General features: G+C 47.3%; 1 protein-coding gene across 2 annotated transcripts in view; it reads right to left on the reverse strand.

The window, feature by feature from the left end:
• Positions 1–2,743: 2,743 nt before the first annotated feature.
• Positions 2,744–16,777, reverse strand: part of RABGEF1 (RAB guanine nucleotide exchange factor 1) — a 66,268-nt gene continuing 52,234 nt past the window's right edge. For both annotated transcript variants that reach the window (XM_069761246.1, XM_069761247.1), the window contains 2 exons: positions 6,026–6,282; positions 2,744–5,848 (listed from right to left, as the gene is read on the reverse strand). In XM_069761246.1, coding sequence (XP_069617347.1) covers positions 5,450–5,848; positions 6,026–6,282 — 656 coding nt within the window. In that variant the 3' untranslated portion in view covers positions 2,744–5,449. The remainder of the gene's footprint in view (positions 5,849–6,025; positions 6,283–16,777) is intronic.

The raw sequence follows: 16,777 nt of genomic DNA on the forward strand, positions 1-16,777 counted from the left end.
CAGGAAAAGCAGAGACCAGCGCAGCCTTGTGATGTCAGTGTACTCTTTTGCAGGCTTGTTACTTCTGATCACAGCCAGCGAACGAGCGCACTGTCACTATGCAATATGCAGAGTGACAAGAATCTACTGAATATATGTCAGAATTGACAACCAATGCATGCTCAGTAGAGCAGGGACAACACTACCCCTAAAATGGACAGCTGTCTGCCTCCCGACATTCCCAGCATGGTATTCTCAAACTAAGTGACATCAAAAAGGAAGTAGCAAAAAAAGTAGTAAAACAGTAGGGTCTTTTCAATTAAAGCATGTAAAAAAAAACAAAAAAAAGGATTGAATTATATTAAATATTTAGGATTAAACATGTTTTATTAGCAGACCACCCCTTTAAGGAATGTACGTCTCTTTGCTGTAATATTGTAATGATTTGTTAATGTTTGAGTTTTTACCAATTTTATACAACACATTTGACTCTGGGTATAAAATAGTACCCTATTATACACTTATCAGTGTGCGTTCTTTTCTGACCGTCCCTAAAATGTATGTAGGGATACTGCTGTGCAATATTTTTATCGTTTGATCTGGTTGTTGTCAGCAGTAATATTTCTCGATGTTACTGGTCAGTATCCTTATCATTTGACTGCAATGATGGCGTTTCATACAGTCAATGCAGGAGAAGAAAAGCACATATAAAAAGCAAGTCATTTGTAAACCTGCTTATTTTCATGGTAATTAAAGCAATAAGGTTGTTAAATAAAAGAAACACAACAAATTCCGGCTTCTTCATTTATTAAGGCTCTGACACCTACTTTCCGGCATGCCACCAATCACTTCTTGCTTACAAGTTATATTGCTTACTTGGGTAATACACAGGAAGGTACCGGGCCCGAGCAGCTCGGTAACATACAATGTCTTATATTTACATTTGTACAATTTCTACAATAGCATCTCATCAGATTACTACAACCTAATACAAGATAGCAGCACGCACGGAGTGTGATAGAAGTACGTGAAATCTATCACAATGGAGATGTAGACAGACACACAAGATGATGTGATGCTAGATGCAATGGTCTGCGGTACCGAACGTCGGCCTTCAATGTGGGACACACGGGTCATTTTACACAGGCAGATTTCTGCTCATTTAAAGGCCCTTTTACATTGACCAACCCAAACAGTTTGGGGACGAGAGATCATTAATGCAGCTTTTTGGACCCCATACAGGTTGCATTCTGCTGGCTACATGGGAAAAATGTGCTGCAGCCAATGATTTTATTTTAGGCTGCTTAGATGAATGAGCTAATGAGGCTGATCACGGCCTGGGGGATGCACGGTGCACCTGCCGCACGTGGCCCTCAGCCGCACTCACACGATGATTTGTGGCAGCAGGTAACGGAGGCGTCACTCCCCTCTGCACGCAGAGTGTGAACGCAGCCTTACAAGGACCAACAACTGGTTACAAGCATTCTTACCAACCAGTATGGCTCCTGTAATAGGGCCCTAACGGGCGTTGTATCAGCGTACTTTACATCTACAAATAATAATACGGCTCTGTAGGCGCATTTTACCAAAAATAAAAATGATACTGTATTTGTAGGGATCTCGTGCAAGTCAGGAGAAAACTAGCATAAAAGCAATCTACAATTCCGGCTGGAAGTGCACTGGGGCGAGTCAAAGCAGTTGGGAGAGTTGACACACCCCCAGTGCACTTACAGCTTGATTTGCATATGGCTTTTACGCTGTGTTTATCATGACCGGCCCAAGGGATCTCCACAATTTTTATTAGCGGACAAGTCCCTACACAGCCATACCATATGAAAACATGCAGAGACGGGTTATTCACCAAGATATAATTTGCAGATTGGTTCGGAACTCACTGCTGTGATCTCAGCCAATTGCGGGAACAAGGCTCCAAAATGCGCGGAGGGAACAGAGAAGTGACCGCCAGTGCTGCTCCATTCATTCTCTGTGGGACCAGCGGAAATAGAGTACCGTACGTGGCTGTCCCATAGACAATGAATGGAGTGGACATGCAGCCACCACCTCCATCTAATGGAGCATTTTAGAGCCCTGTTCATGGGATAAGCATGGGCTCCATCAACAATCTGCAAATTCTCACTTTTCCTCTGTATAAATCTTAAAACGAATCTGTCAGCAGGTTTTCGCTGTGCAAACTAAGGACATCATGAAGTAGAGGTTAAAAGACTGAACGCAATGATGTATCACATATCCGGCTGCGTGGTGCTGTTTTCTTACAATGAAGGATTAATCACCTGGTGATTAACATTGCTGTGACTATCAGGCGTGCGGGTAATAGTCCGACTCCGACCCTTCTATGCTAAGCAGGTCACAGTCTACAGCGACCATGGTGTGGGCGAGGCTAGCTTTCTCCGCTCTGCTGCATTGCTAGATGTAAAAACTCTGTCTGAACAGCTGCACCCAGTAAACTAAGTGATACATTATTGGATTCAGGGTCTCTGGCTACATCAGGCTGCTCTCAGATGGGGTAGCAAAAACCTGCTGACAGATTATCTTTAACTTTTAAAAGTTTGTGAATGACCCTTATAGCAACCATGAGAAAGTAACGTCCCACTGATCTGATTATTGCAGCTCCTCTCCCAGTCTCAATGCTTGGGTCATGGGAACAGCAGATAGTACCTTAGAGAACATCACAGAAATAAATCTCCTGTATAATCTATAGTCAGAAAAATATACGAGGTCACATTTTTTTTTTTTGTTTTTTTTTAAAGTTAAACAGTGATCCTGCACTCAGAGTGGGGAACTGCATTCCCACAATTACCTTATGTGGCTAAATCCCTGTGGAAGTGTCCTGGCCAACGGGATGTAGCAGATCCGGGAAGTAAAGCTCTCCACAGCTGTACACGAGGTTCATCTGGAGATAACAGCTGTATTCTGCCAGTGGTGAGGAGCAGGATTGTGGTCATCTCCCACCGCAGCTCGAGTCCTTTCTCCATGGACAGAATGCAATGTTATCAGAGAGCGCAGCCCCAGGAAGTCTCCCGACACCTGCTCCGCCCCGGGACGTCTCCCGACACCTGCTCCGCCCCGGGACGTCTCCCGACACCTGCTCCGCCCCGGGACGTCTCCCGACACCTGCTCCGCCCCGGGACGTCTCCCGACACCTGCTCCGCCCCGGGACGTCTCCCATTACCTGCTCTGTCCCATGACTCCGATATCTCAGGCTTATATTGTCAGCGGTGTAGGTAATATAAGCATATATAAACGTCAATAATATATAAGTGAAGGCTTACCCATGGGGAACCTTCACGTTAAGTACCAGATTTGTGCCCATAATCTAGTTCTGAGCCCCTACACGGAGGCTTTAAGACTGCAGCATGGCGGATTTATACTAGATGATGCCTAAACTGGAACCAGTGCGTCTTTTATTGCTGATACTTTTACAGCAAACAAAACAGGTGCAGATGACACAGGAGGACAGGGGGACATGGCAATGCTGGCACGTGCTCCGCAGATAGACACCAACGTGTGCTGCTGCATGGAGCAGTTTAAAATATCTGAATTTTCAATAACAAGACAGTTTTCCTATAAGGATGTTCACACGATGCTTTTACATTCACGCCAATCCACTTCAGGATTTTTAAAATCCTAGTAAAGCCCTCTTTCATCTGTCTTTTTGGTGTCCCAATAAAAACATCTTTACTTGGTTTGCGAGGTTTTCCAAGTAGAAGATACTCTGAAGAAAGATCCGGTCATTTCTTTTAACCACTTCACGTCTTTGGAAACCGAAAGTGGTTAATAGACGATGAAAAGACTGAACCTCTGCACAGCAAGTCGTTGACATAGAAATGCACATGTTCAATCTTTTGAGCAGTTTTAGGGACACTTTTTCAAGCAAAAAAAACGTAGTTCGGACACACGCTTGAAGTGACAAAATCCAAAATTGAGCCTGAAGTGAACGTCCCAATCTTATCTTTGAGGGTGTCCCTGGTGAGAAGCCCTTTCTGCCCCCTGCCGACACATATGCCTAGGTCCCAGTAGTTGTCTTGCCCATGCAACATATAGGAAACAATACACCAATACCTGCATGTGCAGGCTGCAAAGACACAAGGATGGACCCCACAAATGGAGCGGACTTCCCACATAAAACTTTACAGATTGGGTGGGCGCCTTAAAGGGTTGTCTACTGGGCAACCAGTCATTAATAGCCCTGCGTCTTCTGCTGGTCACCTAACAGCTGCAGCCAATCAGTTGCAGATTTCGTAGTTTTATTCAAGCACAGTGTCACAGTGAAGGCTGCAGCTGATCATCAGCCACTGATTGGCTGCAGAGGTCACATGGCATGCCAGGTGACTGGCGGAGGACACAGGGCTCAGAATGGAAGAATGGCGGCATCTGTGTGCCAAGTAGAGATTTTTTTTTTTAAGCTGCGTCTTTGGGCTAATAATATGGGGTTTTTCAGCAGTGGACACCCCCCTTTAACCTAGTAGTCCTAGTGACTGGTTAAACCACATATTTTTTCAATACTTTGAGGTTTGCTACATATGATGCCTCCATATGTCATGTGCAAAGTAACTTGGCTTTAAATCCTGAAATGCTAAAGTATTACATGGCATATGATAGTGATGGGGTAATACAAAGGGAGACATGTAAAGCACCAGGATGGCATCATGGTGCTTAGTGGTCACCGGTTTTAAGCTGCAGACAATACATAAACTTGCCCGGATATGGGATATAAATACAGCGCTATGCACAGATAGACACATACTGCTTTGTATATGGGAAACCCATTGGAGTGGAAAATCTATACCCAACGCCTTTGCTTTAACTTACTACATTTCTTAAAAAATTTACACCTATGTCTATTCTGCTGCAGTAATTAGTAAAACAAATGCCAGAAATGTTCTTTATATGGGATATATCAGAAGCCATAGCATAGGGTTACTGTCCACGGCTTCATTACTGTCCCCATACGGGATTAAGGTGTAAAAGGAACTGAGAAATTAGTGTGTTGGTGATGATCAATTCCAGAGTACAAAGCTGGCGAGAATATTGCAAACTAAGCAAAAATTTCCACATAGTAGAACCGGGAAATCCGGTGAAGAAAGAAGCGGATGTATGAACAAGTGAGATTTGGGTAGATGACAGAAGGACAATACAAAACTTAGTTCCCAGCACAGAGACTGCGGCGAAACTCACAAGATGTTCCCATCCCAAAGGTAGAGCGAGTACAGATGTCTATTTAGGGTTTAAATGTCACTTTAGTGGCTGGTAGCTCCTTCCTTGTGAAAAATACAAGAAACACAAGATTGCTCATAATAATAAATAGATTCAATCGCAAGTCTGAGCAACACTTGGGTCAACGTATGAACTTCATTCAATAATCTCTGGCCTTTTAGATCCTCAATGGACTGGCTTAGGGCTGCTCAAAAAGCCAATGAAGAAAAAAAAAATGTAGTTCAGGTAGTGATGCTTATCCTGCGTAGACCTGTGGCTGCAGAGGAGGAGGCAGGAGGTCGTCCTCCACATTCTCAGAATCGATGGAGGCCAGGGCCTGGCTGCTAGCTTTTATGTGTAACGGGTATTTCTCCACAATATCCTGGACTTCACGGGTCACGTCTTCCGTCCAATCAATCAAGTCCTTCTCTAACTTCTTGGCTTCTGTGACAATGCGCTCCTGTCTCTCCGACAGCTGGGAGAGCAAGTCTAAATTCCTGTGCATCTGCTTCACTCCTGGGCATGTGTCTGCGTCCCAGATATCAGAGTCTTGTTTTTTGGGAGAAGCCTGACCAGACATGTACCTGCTGAACTCTTCTTCGCTTAGGTTTAAAGATTGGGCATCCAGCTTCTCAATGAATGCTATAGCACAGCACTGTACAGGAGACATAACCATTATCAGGTGGTATCAATAAAACATGGATGCTATACTCTGACCAGATTCAGTGGGTTGCAAAATGTGAAATTGGGAGGCTCGTGTAAAATCTGAATAAAGGGACAATAACTTAGAAAAGATGATCGATAGATATCCAACATGTATCAGACCACTCACCAGGTTAGTGAAATAATAGCCATCCTCCCCGGTCATCAGCCGGCTGGGGTTACAGAATCTGGTGATGTACTGGATGTTGGACTGCAGACGTGGAGGATTCGCCTGGAGAACGATATAGATCAGGGTAGGGAGGAAGTCATCGGCAGAGGCCGGTTCATTTTTCGTGGTCCTAATCGCATTAAAGATCTGCTTACTGCAGCCTGTGATACATGCCAGCTTATCACGAGGAATCCGCTTGGAGTCCATTTCTATGATATCTATATAAAAAGGGAACAAGAGCAGAGGCCAATAGTTATCAGTGTTGTATAATTACTACACTTTTGAGCAGTCTAGTTGGTGTTAGATGGTTCATCCATGACTCAGACACACTTAGGGCCAAGTAAGAAATAGACAGGAAGTTGCAGGGACATGGTAAACGTGAGCATCACTTATTTATTTTTTTATTAAAAATGCTCAGCTGCCAATTCCCTCCCCCTTCTAACAATGAAGTAGTGGGGAGGATGAGGAGAGGTGTGCTCCTGCTTAAGAATATTACAACCTTTTAGCCTGATTCTGACAGATGACAGCAGCCACTCCATGTCAGGAGTGGTCCTGCACCACTCCCGACACTAACCCCCTAAATGTTGAGATCGAGAGCGGGCAGAGGGATGATAGCCCCTCTGCCCTTGTTTCGGACAGAGACCCGATCGTTGCCATGGTGACAATGTTGTTGACATCCGGTTCACCAGAGATAGCAAAGTTGCTTGATCATGCTCCGAGCATCGCTCACAGTCTGCATAGTAAAGGGATGCTCCTGCATTCCCATGCTATACCGGTGATCAACCTGCAAAATGTGTAAACTCCCATAGTGGGACAAAGTAAAAAAATTGCAATAAAAAAAACGGCATAAAAAAAAAAATCCTGAATTGATGGTTTTTGCTCATTTTGCCTCCCAAAAATTGGAATAGAAAGCTATAAAAAATGTAATGCGTCTAAATATGGTACCAATAAAAAGGTCAACTCGACCCACAAACCCTCACAAGATTCTGTGGACCAAAATATGGAAAAATTATAGCTCTCAAAATATGGCAATGAGCAATAAAATAGAATTATTCTTACCGTTAATTCGGTTTCTAGGAGCCTTCCACGACAGCCACCAGGAGGTTGTCTCCATTCCCTAATGGGGGACAGGAAGCACAAGAGGTTAAAAACCCCTCCCACCTCCCATTAACCAGTGACTTACAACAGAACCCATAGCACCGGTTACCTTTAGGTTCTCAGAAAAATATCCAAGAACATCGGGAGGGAATTAATGCTGTCGTGGAAGGCTCCTAGAAACCGAATTAACGGTAAGAATAATTCTATTTTCTCTAGTAGCCTTCCACGACAGCCACCAGGAGGAATGCCAACCAATTCTGTATTTAGGGAGGGACCACAGCTTGAAGAACCTTTCGGCCAAAAGCAAGATCCCGATTGGACCAGAAGTCCAATCTATAATGCTTAGTAAAAGTGTGTAGGGAAGACCATGTTGCTGCCCTGCAAATCTGCTCCGATGAAGCGCCAGCCCTTTCAGCCCAAGAGACAGAAGTAGATCTGGTGGAATGGGCTTTTAGGCCCGCAGGAACAGCAATATTCTGAGTTGAGTATGCTTCAGAAATGGCCTTTTTTTATCCAGTTGGCAATGGTACTCTTCGCTACCTTCTTGCCTTTGTTTCTGCCAGAAAGATGAACGAAGAGATTTTTGTCAATTCTAAATGATTTAGTATGTTCTAAGTAATATAACACTATACGTCGTACATCCAAAGTATGGAATCTGTGTTCTTCCGGATTTGAAGGATTGTGACAGAACGATGGGAGGACTATATCCTGTGATCGATGAAATTCTGACACTACTTTCGGTAGGAAACAAGGATCTGGACGGAACACAATGGAATCATCTCTTATGGTAAGATAAGGCTCTCTTATTGAAAGGGCTTGTATTTCCCCTACTCTTCTTGCGGTAGAAACTGCAACCAAGAAGGCCGTCTTGTAGGACAGAAGTTGCGAGGAACAAGATGATAATGGCTCAAATGGAGGAGCCGTAAGACCTTTTAGGACTATGTTTAAGTCCCACGATGGCACGAAAATTTGTCTTCTTGGACAATGTCTTGATGCTGCGACCATAAACCTCTTTATCCAACGATGACCCGCAAGGTCCCGATCGACCCGCAAGGTCCCGATCAAAGACGGAACTTAAGGCTGACACTTGAACTTTCAAGGTACTTGGCTTCAGCCCCAACTCTAATCCTTTTTGTAAAAAATCTAATATTTGTGATATATTAGGATGAAAAGGGTCAGGTTTATGAGGATGACACCACGAGGAGAATCTATTCCAGATTTTGCCATATATGGCATTGGTAATAGGTTTTCTAGATTTCTGTAGAGTAGATATTACCGACTCTGAAAGGCCCCTAGCTCTTAGTACCTGGGCTTCAATAGCCAGGCTGCCAGTTTGAACTTCTGTGGTTCTGGATGATAAAAGGGGCCCTGGCAGAGGAGATCTTCTGATACTTGAAGAAAGACTGGACCGTCCACCTTCAGTTCTTCGATGAGGTGGTACCAGCTCCTCTTCGGCCATGCTGGAGCTACTAAGATAGTCTGGACCTGATCGTCCTGGATCTTCCGGAGGGTCTTCGCAAGTAACGGTATTGGAGGGAACCCGTATGCTAGATGGAACCTCCAAGTATGAGCAAAGGCGTCTACTCCTTGAGACCTGTCCTTGGGGTTTAGGGAGAAGTAGTTCTCGACTTGTGCATTCTGGCTGGACGCTAGAAGGTCTATATCGGGAAGACCCCACCTGTCTGTCAACATTTTGAAAACGTCCGCCTTCAGGCTCCACTCTCCTGGATGCAAGACGTGACGACTTAGGCGATCTGCCTGAACGTTCACCGACCCCTTGAGGTGTATCGCTGAAAGTGAGAGATGTTTCTCTGCCCAGCAAAATATTCTGTTTGATATTGCTCTTAGTTGGTTGAACTTTGGACTCCCCTGGTGTTTTAGATGCGCAACAGTCGTCATATTGTCCGAGTACACTCTGACATGTTGACCTATAACGAGACTGCTGGCTGCCAGAAGGGCCCTCTCCACTGCCAACAGTTCTCTGGAGTTGGAGGAACCGGAGCTTTCCTTCTGATTCCAGAGACCCTGGAATGGAATTTGCGAGACCACTGCTCCCCAACCTTTTTGACTGGCGTCCGTTGTTACTGTAATTAGCGGATCTTGCACCCAGTCGACCCCCTTCAGTAGGTTTGATTGGATCGCCCACCAGGTTAACGAGGCTTTTACCTTCCCTGGAGTGTAAACTCTTCTGTTTAGGGAATTTGGATTCCCGTTCCAGTTTCCTAAGATGTGCGCCTGCAAAACTCTGGAGTGGCTCTGAGCCCACTGGACTGATTGTATACAGGCCGTCATCGAACCCAGAAGAGACATCGCAACCCGTAAGGTCGGAGAACGTTGTTTCCTGAAGTGTGAGACCTTGGAAATTAGATTCATCCGATGTTCCTCTGGTAGGAAGGATTTTTGACCTTCTGAATCCAAGAGGACTCCGAGGAATTTCCTCACCTTTGATGGTGATAGCTGAGACTTTTTTAGATTTGGAATCCAACCCAAAAGCTGTAAGATGTTCAGAGTTTTGGAAATTCTCTGATTGAGAACTTCGGCGGAAGGACCAATTATTAACAGGTCGTCCAAGTATGGTACTATAGCGATGTCTTGGCTCCTGATATGGGCAACTGCTTCCGCCATGACTCTGGAAAACACCCTTGGGGCTGAGGAGATCCCGAAGGGGAGAACATTGTACTGGAAATGTAAGATTTTTTGGTTGAATTGGACCGCAAATCTCAGGTATTTCCTGTGCCGAGGATGTATTGGAATATGGAAATAGGCATCCTTGAGGTCTATTGTTGCCATATATGAATGAGGAGCTATTAGAGGGATGGCTGTTTTTACTGATTCCATCTTGAACTTGCGGTAGGTTATGTATTTGTTGAGAGCTTTCATATTTATTATAATACGAGATTGCCCGGAAGGTTTTTTTATCATGAAGATACGGGAATAGTGTCCTTCCCCTTGCTCGTTCACCGGGACTATGGATATAGCTCTTGAGTCTAGCAAGTCCTGTATTCCAGCCATCATCAACTTTTGAGTCTCCCGAGATGACGGGGAGGTGACTCTTAAGATCCTGGGAGGAGGCGCATCGAACTCTATCAGTAGACCCTGTTGGATTACACTCACCACCCAGGGGCTGTTGGAGATATTCTGCCAACTGTGAACGAAGTTCGAAAGCCTCCCCCCCACCGGATCGGAGTCATTGCTTTTCTTGTTGTGTTTGTTGGGGAATAAGGATGTTCTTAGGCTTCCCTTTAGCATAACTCCACCTCCCGGTCTTTCCTTTCCCTTTACCCTGGGAGGGCTGGGGCTGGGAGGGTCGAAAAAAACGCTTCCTGGGAGGTCTCTGTTCAGGAAGGGTTTTCTTTCTGTCTGTGGCTTTCTCAAAGATGTCATCTAAGGAGGGCCCAAACACGTAGTCACCCTTAAAGGGAATAGAACACAGTTTTATTTTTGACGTAACGTCTCCGCTCCACATCTTTAACCAGAGAGCTCTTCTGGCTGAATTTGTCTGGACCAAGGATCTGGCGGCCACCCGGATAGATTCCAGTGAGGCATCTGCAAGGAAACCTGTTGCCCTGTGTAAGATAGGCAAAGAGTCCAGTACCTCCTCTCTTGGGGTACCCTGAGAGATGTGGCTTTCTAACTCTTGTATCCAACGGAAGAGAGAGCGGGCCACGCAGGTGGATGCTATATTGTATCTGAGGGCTGAGGTAGATGTTTCCCAGGATTTTTTGAGAAGGCTCTCAATCTTCCTATCCAAGGGGTCTTTTAATTGGGAGGAATCCTCGAACGGCAGAGCCGTCTTTTTAGCCACTCTAGCCACCTGGACATCAATTTTTGGAATGTCCCATTTTATTAGGTCCTCCTCAAGAGGGAACCGATGCTTAAAGTCTGGAGGCGTTGTTAGCCGTTTCTCAGGCAATTCCCATTCATTATTAATCATATCAATTATGCTTTTATGGACGGGGAACCCGGATTGTTTTTCAGTATGTATGCCAAACAGTTCGTGTATAGACTGAGGAACTGATTCCTCTTTTAGCCCCATAGTGTTCCTCACTGCAGATACCAATTCCTCAATATATTCAGAGGAAAAAAGGTATTTCCTAATTTCCGCAGATTTACGGGGTAACGCATCTTCCCATTTGACAGAGGAAGACGTATAAGACCCCTCAGACTCTGACTCAGAGTACTCCTGGATTTTCCTCTTTTTAGGGAGTGATGGACCAGGTGAGGATGGTGGTGGCGGTGGAGGTGGGGCGAGTGTGGCCAAAGAGGTTTGAACCTCCTGCCTAACCAAGGAGCGAATTTCATCAATCAAAGAAGGGTGTTCCGCTCTGACGATTTTATCCGTGCAAGGTTGGCATAACTTTTTCTCCCAATCTGGTGGCATTTTTACATTACAGGTGGCACATTTGCGCTTGGTAATGTTTTTAGGGCCAGGCTTGACTCCCTGCAATGAGAGAGGAAGCCGTGTAAGAAAAGGTATATTAAAAAATGTGCTTTTAAATGGGACCCCCTCTGCCGTACTTACTAGGGCTTGGGGAGCGCTGGGCTCTGCAGCTGCAGGGCAAGACGCATCCATGCTTACAGCAGCTTACCTGAGACGTCTTCGCAGCTTATGTAGAAAATAAGCCTGCACCAGCGCGTGGCAATTAGCCGCCCCTCCCCCTCCGGAGTCCCAGGCAGGCGTGCGAGGATGCAGCGTGCCTCGCACGCCGTTCGGTAATCCATCTCTCTGGTCTGTATCGCTCCTGCACAGGAGCGCCGACCCGGAAGTGGAGCGTCACCTGACTTCCGGGTCGCCGAACAGCGCGCGCTGGAGGGGGAAACGCCGGAGAGCTCAGGGAGGCCTCCGGCGGGCACCCCGACCAGCTTTATCCCCGCAAGAGGACGCAGGAGGCCGGGGAATGCGGTCCCAGAATCCCGAGGAGACGGGAGGCACAGCGCAGGAGGAAGCCGCGGGGGGCCCGACCTTAAGTGCCCGGCAAGAAAATTAATACAGGTACTCTGCTTAGAGCCGCCGCAGCAGCGCACCAGGAACCTCTCCATGCCCCATGGGGGACAGGAAAGACACTGGTTAATGGGAGGTGGGAGGTGTTTTTAACCTCTTGTGCTTCCTGTCCCTCATTAGGGAATGGAGACAACCTCCTGGTGGCTGTCGTGGAAGGCTACTAGAGAAAAAGCGTTTTTTTGTGTGACAGCAGCCAAATATAAAAAAACTATATAGATCTGGCAACCCTGTAATTGCATCGACTCGAAGAATAAAGTCGCCTAATCGCTTATACTGCATGAGGAACAGTGTAAAAAATAAATAAAAATAAAACCAATACTTCACCTGCTGTTGATTTGTTCATTCTGCTCCTCAAAGATCGCAGTAAGGCTCGGCATACATTTATCCTGCGCTCTGCACTTACAGTACAGACCAAAAGTTTGGAGACAACTTCTCATGTAAAGATTTTTCTGTATTTTCATGACTATGAAAATTGTAAATTCACACTGAAGGCATCAAAACTATGAATTAACACATGTGGAATTATATACTTAACAAAAACAGGATTTTTGGTTGCTTACCGTAAAATCTGTTTCTCGGAGCCTTCATTGGGGGACACAGCACTCTCCCGAGAAACAGATTTTACGGTAAGCAACCAAAAATCCTGTTTTCTCTATCGCCTTTCATTGGGGGACACAGGAACCATGGGACGTCCCAAAGCAGTCCCTGGGGTGGGAAAAACAGACTTCCATCAGGTCCGAGGACTCACCACTGCCGCCTGCAGGATCCTTCTGCCCAGGCTGGAGTCCGCCGTAGTTCGGCGAAACGTGTGGATGGAAGAGCAGGTTGCCGCTTTGCAAAGCCGTCGGCGAAAGCCCTGTGACGTACCGCACTGGAAGCGCCGACTGCCCGGGTAGAGTGAGCCTTCATCTCAGGAGGGGGCCCTCTGTTCTTGACCCGGTAAGCTTCCAAAATTGCCATTCTGATCGAGCGACCAATAGTCGCCTTAGAAGCGGGCAGGCCTCTACGCACGCCATCAGGGATGGCGAAAAGAGAATCCATCTTTCGGAAAGCGGCAGCTCTAGCCAGGGAGATCCTCACTGCCCTGACGAGGTTCAGCCTGTTCAACGATTGCTCCAGAGGATGAGTTGGAGCTGGACAAAAGGAAGGTAGAACGATGTCCTCGTTGAGGTGGAAAGATGAAAACCACCTCGAGAAAGGAAGGAAGGCGGAGGCCTGGGACCACCTTGTCCTGGTGGAAAATCAAGAAAGGAGGTCGGCAGAAAATGGCCGCCAACTCAAAACCGCGGCGGATCGAAGAGATGGACCTGAGAAAAGCCACCTTCCGTGATAGAACTGACAGGGAAAACTCCCTGAGAGGCTCAAAGTGGGGAACCCCTAAGAACAACCAACACAACTTTTAAATCCCATGAATCCACAGAGGCCCTGTACGGAGGGACAGCGTGGGCTACTCCTTGAAGGAAGGTCTTAACTTGTGGCTGAGAAGATAACGTCTTCTTAAAGGGAAGAAGAGCGCAGAAACCTGGCCCTTTAGGGAACTGAGAGCGAAGCCCGAATCCAGTCCCGCCTGAAGGAAAACCAAACGGAAGGCAGGGAAAAAGGACATAGGTGAAAAGCGGTTGGACTCGCATCAACGAAAGTAAGCCTTCCAGGTACGATAGTAGATCCTGGAGGAAGACGAAGGCTTCCTAGCCTGGATTATAGTGTGACTCATCCGGGCCGAAAGGCCAGACGCTCTTAAAACTGTGGAGTCCACAGCCACGCCGTAAAACTGAGCGACCGATAATTCGGGTGGCAGATCGGACCCTGAGACAGCAGATCGGGTCTGTTTGGAAGGCACCAGGGGTGTCCGCGAGAAGATTGACGATGTCTGCAAACCAAGACCTCCTGGGCCAATCCGGGACGATCAGAATGACCGGCACCCATCCCGCCTTGATCTTTTTCGACAGCTTGGAAAGCAAGGCAAGGGGTGGGAACCGATAGGGGAGCACGAACTGCGACCAAGGAATGGCCAGAGTGTCAACACCACTGTGAGAGGATCACGGGACCTTGGGCCGACCCGAGGGACCTTCCTATTCAATCGGGACGCCATGAGGTCCACCTCTGGAGTCCCCCATCGAAGAGCAATCCGTTTAGGAAACTGTTATGACCTGGTGGTTAGGACGATAATGGACCTGGTGGTAAGAGCACACGGAATGACCTGATAGTTACTAATCATATAGGACGAGCTCTAAGACGTGGGAACTCTGCTGACCGCAATCCCTAATCCTATCACACACACTAGAAATAGCCGTGGATTGCTCCTAACGCTCCCTATGCAACTCGTAACAGCCTAAGAAACTAGCTAGCCCTGAAGATAGAAAAATAAAGCCTACCTTGCCTCAGAGAAATTCCCCAAAGGAAAAGGCAGCCCCCCACATATAATGACTGAGTAAAGATGAAAATTACAAACACAGAGATGAAATAGATTTAGCAAAGTGAGGCCCGACTTACTGAACAGACTGAGGATAGGAAAGGCAACTTTGCGGTCAGCACAAAAACTACAAAAAGACCACGCAGAGGGCGCAAAAAGACCCTCGGCACCGACTCACGGTGCGGAGGCGCTCCCTCTGCGTCCCAGAGCTTCCAGCAAGCAAGACAAAAATCAAAATAGCAAGCTGGACAGAAAAACAGCAAACAAGAGAAAAACAAGCAGGAACTTAGCTTCTGCTGGGAAGACAGGTCACAAGAACGATCCAGGAGTGAACAAGACCAATACTGGAACATTGACAGGTGGCATGGAGCAAAGATCTAAGTGGAGTTAAATAGAGCAGCCAGCTAACGAATTAACCTCGTCACCTGTGGAAGGAAACTCAGAAGCCGCAGCCCCACTCACAACCACCAGAGGAAGCCCATGGACAGAACCAGCCGAAGTACCATTCATGACCACAGGAGGGAGCTTGACAACAGAATTCACAACAGGAAACCTCCTGAAGTACCATTCCCCTGCCGCGAGGCCCTCACGGCCAAGGAAGTCGGCGGCCTAAATGTCCACGCCGGGGACATGCACTGCGGAGCTCACCAGGACCGTTGCCTCTGTCCAAAGGAGGATCCTGGAATCTCGGCCGAGGCCAGAGAACGCCGAGTCCACCCCTGGTGGTAGACATATGCCACTGCTGTGTCATTGTCTGTCTGGATTCGAATTGGCAGGCTGCTGAGAATCCTTACCCAGTGAAGGAAAGACAGAAAGATGATCCGGAACTCGAGGACATTGATCGGCAAAGAGGACTCCTGCGCCGACCAACAACCCTGAGAAGAACAGGTGACAATGCCCCGTGCCTCCGCCAAGCGGGCTGGCGTCCGTCGTCACCACCTGCCAGGGAACTGGAAGGAAGGATATACTGTGAAGGATCTACTCTGGGATAAGAGAAGTGACCTCGGCCACCAGTCGAGGAACCGTTTGACCCGGGAGAAAGCCGGATTGGACGATGCAGGGAGAAGACAGACCTGTCCCCTGTGATAGAATAGCCTGCTGAAGAAGTCTTGAATGAAACGGGCGAAGGGAAAATTGCTTCCGATGTTGCAACCAACCTCCTTAAGACCTTTAAGGCCCATCGGAAAGGAGGGGAGCCGAAAATCCTGGAGCAAGCGAACTTCCTGACAAAAGAGGGATATCCTGTCTTCGGGAAGTAAGACTCTGGTCCGACAAGTGTCGAAGAACATGCCCGGAGATACGAGGCGCTGAACAAGACAGAACTTCTTCCTGTTGCCGAGCCACCAGCAACGGCTAGAATGTCGGGAAAGATGGATAGACTTTCGGGAGCCTGAAGCCGAAATTCCTGAGCCTCCGTGGAAGCGATTACTGAACGAGGGAATATCATCCTGAAGTGTCTCCGACGAAACTTCCTGTTCAGCAAATTGAGATCCAGACTGGGACGAACCTTGTCGTCCTCTGTCAGTACAAAAAGATTCGAAGAGAAGCCTGTGAACCGTTGAACCTTTCCTGTTCTGGGACGGGAACGATTACCCCGGATTTAAGGAGGGAAACAATGGCTGTAAAGAAACCCGGGACTAGAGCGGGGTCTCTTGGAGGTTGGGATTCGAAGAAAACGATCCCAGGGCCGTGAAATGAAGATTTTGTATCTAGATGATACAAGTGCCCTGGCCCATGCGTCCTCTACTGAGGTGACCCAGACGTCCCTGAGGAACAGGAGACATCTGCCTAGCCTGAGAAACGGGCTGGGGTCTAGTCGTGGGTCATGCCTAGGTGGAACTTCCAGTCCTGGACCTGGAGAATCCACTTTAGGAGTAGCGGGAATGCCAGGAAGGAGTGAGTCGAAGAATACCTTCTTCTCTTAACGTGCCTGTGGCCTCTGCTGTTGCGAAGAGGAACTGATGCCGCGAAACTACGAAAAAGGTCGAAAAGACCGAAGTAGCCGCCTAAGGGGAAGTAGGCGAGGTCTGGAGAAGGGGACTGGTGCCGCCAGTGGCGTCCTTAATAATTTGGTCCAGCTAGGAACAAAAAGGACGTGAACCTTGAAAAGGCAGGCTCATAAGGGACTTCTTTGATGACTCTTGAGCCAAACAGTGCGACGGCTGGCAACAACATTACTGAGCGCCTGTGCGGCAGAAGA

This window comes from Ranitomeya imitator, chromosome 3 (genome assembly GCF_032444005.1).
Source record: "Ranitomeya imitator isolate aRanImi1 chromosome 3, aRanImi1.pri, whole genome shotgun sequence".
In the NCBI taxonomy this organism is placed as follows: domain Eukaryota; kingdom Metazoa; phylum Chordata; class Amphibia; order Anura; family Dendrobatidae; genus Ranitomeya; species Ranitomeya imitator.